The following is a 10,430-nucleotide window of genomic DNA, read 5'->3' as shown; positions in this document are numbered from 1 at the left end:
TCTGGACTAAAGCACAGAGAACACAGAGGACAAAGAATGCAGGTAAAAGGTAAATCTTGGGATCCTTCTACACTTACCGAAAGGCCACATTGTATAGACAAGACATCTCCCATTTTTTGAGTTGGTTTCACAGGTTTTAGTAACTTCATGTGGAGTACGTGAGTTGGATAGTTCACATTTCAGGGTGTCTGCTCCAAAATAATAATAATAATAATAATAATAATAATAATAAAGAAAAAAGAAAACAAATCCCCACTATTGTAATTAAAGTATTGAGCTTTGAGTGAGAATGAAAAAAATAACTTTTATTTGGTAGCTCTTTGCACTGCATATTCTCTACATGGCTGACAGCACAGAAACTCTAAATCAGAGAAGAAGAAGAAAAAGCTAAAGGTAAACGACCCCTGACAGTTAAGTCCAGTTGTGAACGACTTTGGGGTTGAGGCGCTCATCTCACTTTACTGGCCAAGGGAGCCAACGTTTGTCCACAGACAGTTTTTCTGGGTCATGTGGCCAGCAGGACTAAGCCACTTCTGGCAAAACCAGAGCAGCACACAGAAACACCGTTTACCTTCCCACCAGAGCGGTACCTATTTATCTACTTGCATTGGCGTGCTTTCGAACTGCTAGGTTGGCAGGAGCTGGGACCGAGCAACGGGAGCTCACCCCGTCGCGGGGATTCGAACTGCCAACCTTCTGATCAGAAAGCCCTAGGCTCAGTGGTTTAGACCACAGTGCCACCCGTGTCCCATAATCAGAGACACCTTAGCCGAAATACATACAAAAAAATCAAGACTTTGCAATGCCCCGGTTTTCTTGAGGCAAGGAACTTACCTCCAAGTTGAAAGTAGATGACAACATAGAAAGCCAGGAGTATGATGCGAACTTTGGGAAGCATCTTGGAACTGGGAGGATCCTGCTCACCACAGTGGAGCTCCAGGATACAGAGGAAGGAGTGCTGATCTCCTTTCACTTCCAATAGGATGGACAAGCTGCTTCTTCTTGTTTCATTTGCAAGGCAGCTACTCAGGGACCTCAGAGATCATTCTGTCCCTGTTCCTTGCTTAAATAGAGAGCATAATGGACCATAAAATCACAAACTGGCCATTCGCATGCATGACTGGACTCAGAGGCAGAGCAAGGTGGGGGCAGTGGGGGCGGCGTGCCCCGGGTGCCATCCCTGAGGGGGGTTGACAAAAGCCTGGCCAGTCCTGATCACGGACTCGTGGAGCGCACCCCCCCCCCAGCCTGGCCGCTGTGGCAGATCATGCCCCCTGGCCTGGGAGCCATGGCAGAGTGCGCCTCCTGGTCTGGCTGCCAGGCCAGATCGCATCCCTGGCTGTGCCGCCATGCTAGATTGTGCCCCCCGGCCAGGTGTGATCACCCCGCCCCCTGTTTCGGGAGTCACGGGGGGCAGCATGCCATTACCCTGTGCTCCTGCCTGGAGGAGGTAAGCAGGCAGGGAAGGGAATGGGAAAGAGGCAGGCGAGCAAAAATGTAGGGGGGCGGGAATGGGTGCTGCAAGCCCCATCCCGTCCCTCCCTATGGGCACACTGTCCCAGGTGCCAGAGAGGCTTCCTCCGCCACTGTCTGGACTCATACAGTGTCGTCTGAGTTGGACTCAGACAGGGACAGTACAAGATGTTAAGCAAGAAAAGTGGGGAGAGAGAATTCGCACGTGTGCTTTATTGGTTATGGTTGTCCAAGTGATTAAAAAACCCCCTACAGTATAGCCCATAGTCCAAATAATTATTACCCACACTTGTAGTAGAACCAACCAGCCTGTGAGTGGTGAGGGGGGCAGCATTAGGTCAGGGGTGACTTTTACTGCCCTGAATTCTCCCCATCACCCAAATTTCCTCCTTCCTGGTTTCACAGCCTGTGAATGATGTCAGTGGAGAACATATTGGAATCAGGAGGATTGTGTTGCCGCAGCAAAACTCCAGGATGCAGAAGGAGGAGCCCTCATCTACACTCAATTTCAGCAAGATGGATAAACTTCTTCCTTTTATTCCATTGACAACATGACTGCACAGGCACCTTGAGGATCATTTTGTCCTCCAACCTTGCATGGGTGAAGAGAATTGTGGGCTATGAAATCACAAACTGGTCACTCATATAGAGTACATAGGTGAAGATTGGGCTGATGGGTTGTAATGTGCATGTGACTAAAACAGGGCTTGTACAGGGTGCATTCCTGTTCTAGAAAGAAATGCTTATCTTATCTCGTGCCACAATGTTCTTGGAGATACTGTATTACACTCGCATCCAGTAAGACAGACAAGCTGCTTCTTTTTATCTCATTGAGGACATGGCTGCACCGGCACCTCAAGGGTCATTTTGCCTCTACTCGTTGCATAGGCAGTGAGTCTAAAGGGCTATGAAATCACAAACTGTCTGTGTATGTACAGTGGGTTGAGACACAGCCTGATTAGGCTCATCCGGAGTGAACCTCAGTTGTCAGAGGATGGGGGGCTGGTCATGCAGTGGGAGTGGAAAGGAGACCTTGCATCTTGTCTGAGCCACCTCCTGCTCTTCTACCACGAGGTATCTTCTGCAGCACAGGAAGGCTTGCACCATTGGGGATGACAATGACAGGATGTCATCTCAGCCTGTTCTCTTCAGCATCGCTCACTTATGCTCATTGCTCCCAGCCTGTTCAGCCCTTCTGCCACTCACGACGGCACATTTACTCCAGCTCTGACTCCTGTTGCAGAGTGTGGGAAGGAAGCCAGGGAAGGTGGTGGCAGCAGGAGTGCAGGATGAAAGAGGATCAAAGAGAATACAGCGTGGTCCAATCAGCCCACTTGTGGATGAAATAAGCAGCTGTGATACATACAGCCCCACAATTATGAGTGTATATAATCATGATTAATTCATGAATCATATTTTAAATGAATTATAGCAGTCCAGAACTGATCCCACTAAAGTTTATAAATTATTCCCATATATACCAGTAATTTGGGATAAAAACATCCCCCCTCCCATATAAAAGCATCCCCCCTCCATTGCTATCTTGCAACTGAATGTTATCTGTAAACTTTGGCAGTACCCAAACATTCAGAGGAGGGGGAACTATGACTAAATTTTAGGTATTGCTTGAGAATATTTATGGAAACCTATTTACTGATATTTTATCTCTCCATCTATTGAGCAGATCACGTGAGAATTCAGCTATCAAGCTGAGGATTTGGGTACCTGGCTGACAACATGTCATCTGCACAGAGCGCCCGTTTGCTACCAAGTCAGGTCATGTATTAATAATTGACAAAGCCTTGGACAACTTAGGTTCACGGTACCTTAGGGACTGCCTGAACGCTTGTGGACACATGGTCCACCAGTAAGGTTGTCTTGTAGTTTGAGAGACAGAGAGATTTGTGCATCTGAAGAACTCTACTCCCAGAATTCCTTGTGCACGTGCAGCAGCAGCAGGAAGGGAAAGCTGGTGAGAGGAACAAAGCACCATAACAATAAGGGACAGTGGAGGCTGTGCTACTAGTGTTTCTGTTAGCGCTGCTCTCCTCTACCCATGTGTCCCCAGTGTCTTCCCCACATCTGTTCTGGAGGGTTAATGGGAGTGGAGATGCAAGACACATTGGGCAGTAGCACAGAAAGAGGAGAGAAAGTGTTGTTGCACAGGCATAAATCTTTGCATTAATGGGATGATTTTGCTGGATCGAAACCCTGTGATTGACTGAATGGTGCCTTCTTCACATATTATGCCAGCTTTTGTGCATTCATTGCTACGCACTGAATTTCACCAGAGAGTTTTTGCACACAGCTGCAACAGATGGAATTAAGTATTTAGATAGATTCCCCCCTCCCCCATGGTTTATTTTATTTTACAGCATAAAAGAGAGAGAATGGAGTTTGTGGGTGAAGTCAAACCGCTGTGTTAGCAGCACTGAAATGACCTCCTTGGGGGGCAAGCCTGGGCAGTGTATATGGAGAACCTGGGCTGCTCATATGAGAAGACACCCATCTCAGCCTTACTGATGTGGTCCAAAGGAAAGCAGAGCAATAAGTTTGGCACCAGTTTGGCTGCAGGAGTTGCCAGAAGGAGGCGTACAAGACTCTATCCAACCATCTTAGGGACCCCACTCTGGATTTGTGCAGAGTTTACTCCTTAGTCTTTTCTTCTCCCCACAATATCTTACAAGGCAGCAGATGTTTAGGATCAGAGCGATTAGCACATCTATGGGGTGATTTATGTGCATGAAGGAAATGAACTCCTTCTCATGTCCAGTTTCTTCAAGGAATCCTTTCATATGCATCTGCTTGGCCTTGTTTCTCTCTGCTCTTAGGCAGGTGTGCTTTTTGTCAGCTCCCCCATGACAGCAGCTCAAATAGCACAGGCAATATGCATGGTACTGTAGAATGTGATGCCCTATGGACCACACGGACTATAGACCATATAGTCCGTATGGTGAGGGCGTTGCTGGTGAACAGATAGACAAATATTGTTTGCTTTCATAACCAAACTGATAGGTTTTTGCCTATCAGCTAGGTCAGGCATAGGCAAACTCCAGCCCTCCAGCTGTTTTGGGACTACAACTCCCATCATCCCTAGCTAACAGGACCAGTGGTCAGGGATAACAGAACTTGTAGTCCTCAAACTTCTGGAGGGATGGAGTTTGCCTATGCTGGAGCTAGGTACACAAAGCTCCTTTCATTAATATTAGGAAGTTGCATTCAGTCCTTGACACCACTCCAAAAAGGGCAATAAACAGAGTACACAAAGCACATTGTACTTATTTAAATGGTCCAGTTGGAAAGCAGAATAATCCAGCCTGACCAGTGACCAGTTTCTGTCTGTCCCCATAAAATGTACATCCACTATCATTTTCATCTGCTGTAAGAAGTGTACCGTTGCAAAAGTGTACACTTACCAATAGACCACATTAATTGGCAGCCCAAGAACTAGAAAGTTCATATCAGGTCAGTGGATGGCCAACCTGACTACTTGGTTGATTTATCAGGGTGCAAAAGCACTGTGCGAAAATTTTCTAAGAAAAAAATCAGCTGCCCCCCCCCCCAATTTTGGAGCTCTGGGTTACCAGATCTTGTTTCCAAGATGAAGCCACTTTAGAAGGCAGAGCAAAATGTGGCCCTCATTTCCTTACTACCCTGTTCAATAGAGGCTGCTACACAGTTGGACTGGGAGGGCAGAAGGCAAGGAGACAAACACCTAATGGAGCCAGAGTCAGCGACAGGCAGACTTGCACCCTGATTGGCTGGAAGAGATTGTTGGGGCAGTTCCCTATCCACCCAAATAGATCAGCCTCGGCTTATGTCATTTATAGGCTGTGAAACCAGGAAAGTTTTGGGTGATGGGGAGAAATAATAATTCAGGGCAGTAAAAGTCACCCCTGACCTAATGCTGTCACTATCACCCCACTCAAGGGCTGGTTGGTTCTACTACAGGTGTGGGGAACCATTATTTGGACTATGGGCTATACTGTAGTGTTTTGTTTTTAAATCAGCCACTGAGACAACCATAACCAATAAAGCACACATGCTAATTCTCTCCCCCCCCCCACTTGCCTTGCTTAACACCTTCGTCTTTTTCAACGTTACTTTTTTATTATGTCTAATTTATTTATTGAAAATCAAGTTATTTTATTTATGGCTTTTGACACCCGAGATGATTGACACCCGAGTGATCTGATTGAACTGTTTTTAATTCTGAATTTCAAGCTGCTGTAACCCACCCTGGGTCCTGCTGCTGAGGGGCAGAGATTAGGAAGGAGAGGGCGTCAGGAGGGAACCCATTTTGATAATTGCTTTCTTCCGTTTCATTTTTCATCTGTGAGTATTTGCTTTTCCTTAAGTAGCTAATGAAAACAGCTTTAAATTTCCTCAGTTTACTGTTTACAGTGGCCACTTGTAATTGTTTCATAGTGTTCATTTTTATACAATGATACAGAATTTCCCTTCAGTGGCCTTACAGCACATCATCCTTGAGTGTTTTAGCCTCACCAGAAGGTGTCCTTAACCTATTGTGATTATTGAATATGCTAATTGGTAAGAACTTGTCTTTGTTTTTCTCTGCTTCTTTGCTGCCACCATGGAAGGGACCTGATTCCCCGAAGCCTAATAAAGGCTGAGTTTCTAGATCCTTTATCACCTTGGTTGCCCTCCTCTGCACATGTCCCAGCTTGTCAACAACCTTCAATTGTGGTGCCCAGAATTGGTGGCAGTATTCCAGGGGTGGTCAGACCAAGGCAGATGTCTATATCTATATAGTATTTCCATCGCCTGGGACAGATTAGCTCATGTTATCAGTTGCTAATGATCAACAGTGGGAGACAGCGACTGTCTCCATGTTATGCTCCCAGAGGCATCTGCTTGGCCACAATGGGAAACAGAATACTGAACTAGATATTCATTTTCTTTCTGATCCAGCAGGGATCTTCTGACATTAATAAAACCAGCCTCCACTCTTCACAGCTTAGTCCAAAATAAAGATGTCAATGAAAAATTGGCTTTCTCTTGGGCTATTTTTATTTTGGAATGTGAATTCCAGGAGCTCTCTTGCTAGTTGGGCTCCCTTTTATGGCACAGAATAATATTTTGTGACAAAAGAACATCATATTGACTTTAAAGAACATAAGAACATTAAATGCATACTTTATGAAACACGCGTTGATCCATGTAAATGACCGTTGGAAACTCAATTCATCTGTATGCTATATCCTACAATTTTTCAACTTTAATTACATACATATATGAAAAGTGCTAACTGCTCCTGTGGGTCCTCTGTTGTGATGCCAAAATAAGAGGAGGTGGCTAACATGCTTAGCTATGTTGCAAATCTTCCATTGGCTAGTTTTACCTCATTTATAATCCGTCATTGCAGAAATCAATGCCTATTGAAGGCTTTGATTCGTCGCAACATTTGTACTCAACATGGATACGTTTGGTCACCTGCTGTTTGGTATCACATACTTCTTTTGGCCCACAGCCGACATGTGTCCAGATTATTTTCCCCTCTAAAATGAGCCAGAAAAAGAAGAGGAAAAGATGCAGTGAGCCACTTTTGTCATATTAACTATCCAGAGTATAACACAGTCCAGTTTCTTTATCCTTAACACAGATCAGGCATGAACACAGAGAACAGTGAATGTAAAGAATGAGGGTGAGGTTTCTTACCTTCATAGGCATTGGCTATATGGCAGCTTTCCAGTTCAGGGTCAGCTATGCAAATCCGGTCAGAGCCTTCAACTCCAATACATCCTTCTTGAGTCACTGTGCAGTCCCGACATAGCAAAGGATCTGCTCCAAAAGACAATTTTTCACAATTAAGCACATTCCAAACTACTGCTCAAACTCACACTGAATTGTGCATTCTGTGCAATAATTTTCTCACAGCACAACTTTTTACTGTTTGGGCTATTTGGTGACGAATTTGAAGAACCATCAGCCTACAGATAGCACAGTTGGTTCAAACATGGTGCTGATAAGGTCAAGGTCACAGGTTCAATACCAAAATGAGACAGCTACATAGTCCTCCATTGCAGGGGATTGGACTAGATGATCCTCAGGGTCCCTCCCAATTCTATGATTCAATAATTTCTTATGACTGCTTCCTCTGCCCCACATTTATGATTGAGTTCTGTAGCTTCACAATGATATGTATGTTGTGTCATTCCCCCTATTTCCAATGTTTCAGAATAAATGTTTTTAAGCATCCAAAACAGCACCATTGGCAACGAGGCATCAGGAACCACCCAAAGTACAGGAGGGGGTCACATAATCATGTGAAGAGAGGGATAAATACAAGAGAAGTATGGGGAGAGATTGGGACGCGGGTGGCGCTGTGGGTTAAACCACAGAGCCTAGGACTTGCCGATCAGAAGGTCGGCGGTTCGAATCCCTGCAACAGAGTGAGCTCCCGTTGCTCGGTCCCTGCTCCTGCCAACCTAGCAGTTCGAAAGCATGTCAAAGTGCAAGTAGATAAATAGGTACCGCTCCGGTGGGAAGGTAAACAGCGTTTCTGTGCGCTGCTCTGGTTCACCACAAGTGGCTTAGTCATGCTGGCCACATGACCCGGAAGCTGTACGCTGGTTCCCTCGGCCAATAAAGCGAGATGAGCGCCGCAACCCCAGATTCGGTCACGACTGGACCTAATGGTCAGGGGTCCCTTTACCTTTTATAGGGAGAGATTAATTGTGGTGGGGCTCTAGCCCCATGAGGAACACGCATGCCCAGTGGTTGCAGAATACTAACTAGGTGGGGAGTGGAGGAAGAGGGGCAAGGGAAGTATTTTGGAGGAGCATGTGGGCAGAAGCATTGAGCAGAAGCATTGAGCAGGAGTGCTCTACACTGCAGCATTTCCTTAAAGACCCCACATGTTCAATCTGATTGATAATGTGTCCCAAGATCACCTTCGCTCTTCTTTATGTAGCCTGGTGTCTCCTCTGATCTCCTGAAATCCACCACTGCAATATGAAATCCAGGCATCCAGAACCCTGAGCCGTGGAGGCTGGGGAGGCAGCCTGGCTTTTTTAAAACCCTCATAAATATAGTAAGAAGATATTTGGATTTTCTTTTTATGTTAGAACATATCGAAATTGCCCCTTCCTTTAAAAAGAAAGAAAGAAAAAGAACAGCTCTTATCTATTTTTTGACATGTAGATCCATTGCCAGCCAAGTCCAGCTGCCACTAAAAGGTTGCTTTCTGCATGTTACACTCAAGTGAAAACCCTTCTCCGATCCCTTGTCAATGGACCTTACCTCCAGATGTGAGGAGGAGAAAGGCAGAGATTGCAAGGAGCAGGATCTGATTCTTCAGGGCCATCTTGGAATCGAGAGGGTTCTGTGGTCACAGCACAGCTCAAGTCACACTGGCTTTCAGCAAACTGGAGAAGAGGCTTCCTTTTATCCCCATGAAGAGACATCTCCAAAAGAATCCAAGAGAACATCATGTCCCCTGAAGAGGATCAAAGAGACTGCAGTGTGGTCCTATCAGCCCACTGGTGGACAAAATAAGAAGCTGTAAAAGATACAACCCCACAATTGTAAGTGCATTTACGTGTATATAATTAACTATGAATCCTATTTTTAAATTAATTTCAATTAGTTATAGCAGGGGTGAGCAAACTTTTTCAGCAGGGGGCCAGCCCAGTGTCCCTCAGACCTTGTGGGGGGCCGGACTGTATTTTGGAAAAAAATATGAACAAATGCCTATGCCCCGCAAATAACCCAGAGATGCATTTTAAATAAAAATGCACATTCTACTCATGTAAAAACATGCTGATTCCTGGACCGTCCACGGGCCGGATTTAGAAAGCAATTGGGCCACTCTCATCTTTTTTTTTTTTTTTTGACATGTTGATCCATTGCCAGCCAAGCCAAGCCAAGGAACTGCACAAGCTTTGCTTTCTGCAGGTTACACTCGAGTGAAAATTCTTCCCTCTTCCCTTGTCAGTCAATCTGACCTCCAGGTTTGAGGAGGAGCAGGACACAGATTGTAAGAAGCAGGATCTGATTCTTTGGAGTCATATTGGAATCAGGAGGGTTCTGGGTCAAAGCAAATCCCGAATCAGCAAACTGGATCAAGCGCTTTCTTTAATCCCACTGATGACACATCTCAACAAGAACCCAAGACAACATCATGTCCACTTAGGATGATCAAAGGAAAAGGGGGAGTGGTGTGACAAGCAATCATTATCAGCCCACTTATAGAAAAAAGAATATATAATTGTGGGGATACGACACCACCATTATAATCATTAACCATATACAGTGGTACCTCGGGTTAAGAACTTCATTCGCCCTGGAGGTCCATTCTTAATCTGAAACTGTTCTTAACCTGAGGTACCACTTTAGCTAATGGAGCCTCCCGCTGCTGCCACTGCGCGATTTCTGATCTCATCCTGAAGCAAAGTTCTTAAGCCGGGGTACTATTTCTGGGTTAGCGGAGTCTGTAACCTGAAGCGTCTGCAACCTGAAGCGTCTGTAACCTAAAGGGTCTTTAACCAGAGGTACCACTGTATAATAATTAATTCACGAATGCTCATTTTAAATGAACTTGAATGAAATATATCAGTTGATATCTAATCCAGAACTGATTCTAATAGAGTTTACATATAACACCCCCATTTCATTAAAACACACACACACATTGTGACACATCTGAATGGGATCGGCTCACGTGGACAAAAGAAGCCGCGGCACGGGCCTTCACCAAAATGGAGTAGGTGCTTCCTCCCCCCCCCCCATATGATGGCATGCCTCAACCAAAATCCAAGAGAACATCACATCCCCTTAGGAGGAGATAAGATAAATGAGGGAGGGCCAATAAATCAGGCCTTTCATGGTTTTTTAAATTAATGAATTAGAGTCATTAATATCTAATCCAGAGTTGATAAATAACATGGTGCCCTTTGAATTCTCATAATGGGAGAAGCTAATCAGGTTCTTAGCCA

The 10,430-nt window shown here is 45.1% G+C and overlaps 1 protein-coding gene across 1 annotated transcript; it reads right to left on the bottom strand.

Moving 5' to 3' along the window:
* Window positions 1-6,486: 6,486 nt before the first annotated feature.
* On the bottom strand, window positions 6,487-8,918 carry LOC310673790 (uncharacterized protein). Its single transcript, XM_083432353.1, has 3 exons — window positions 8,737-8,918; window positions 7,153-7,275; window positions 6,487-6,992 (listed from the first exon to the last, which is right to left on the bottom strand). Exons 1-3 carry the CDS (start codon window positions 8,798-8,800, stop codon window positions 6,841-6,843), a joined length of 339 nt encoding a protein of 112 aa, XP_083288479.1. The 5' UTR covers window positions 8,801-8,918; the 3' UTR covers window positions 6,487-6,840.
* Between the last annotated feature and the right edge of the window lie 1,512 nt (window positions 8,919-10,430).

The sequence above is a fragment of the Podarcis tiliguerta genome (genome assembly GCF_965153285.1).
Source record: "Podarcis tiliguerta genome assembly, chromosome: 3".
NCBI lineage: Eukaryota > Metazoa > Chordata > Lepidosauria > Squamata > Lacertidae > Podarcis > Podarcis tiliguerta.
The sequence above is the reverse complement of the archived record's forward strand: the minus strand, read 5'-3'. Positions and strand labels throughout refer to the sequence as shown.

Bases quoted from the DNA above. Each gene is read 5' to 3' on its own strand.
- LOC310673790 (XM_083432353.1), bottom strand. From the start codon at position 8,800: ATGGCCCTGAAGAATCAGATCCTGCTCCTTGCAATCTCTGCCTTTCTC. The intron at 7,276-8,736 runs GTAAGGTCCATT...CTTTTGGAGCAG, and splicing joins TCTCCTCCTCACATCTGGAG to ATCCTTTGCTATGTCGGGAC. The intron at 6,993-7,152 runs GTAAGAAACCTC...GGCTCATTTTAG, and splicing joins TATAGCCAATGCCTATGAAG to AGGGGAAAATAATCTGGACA.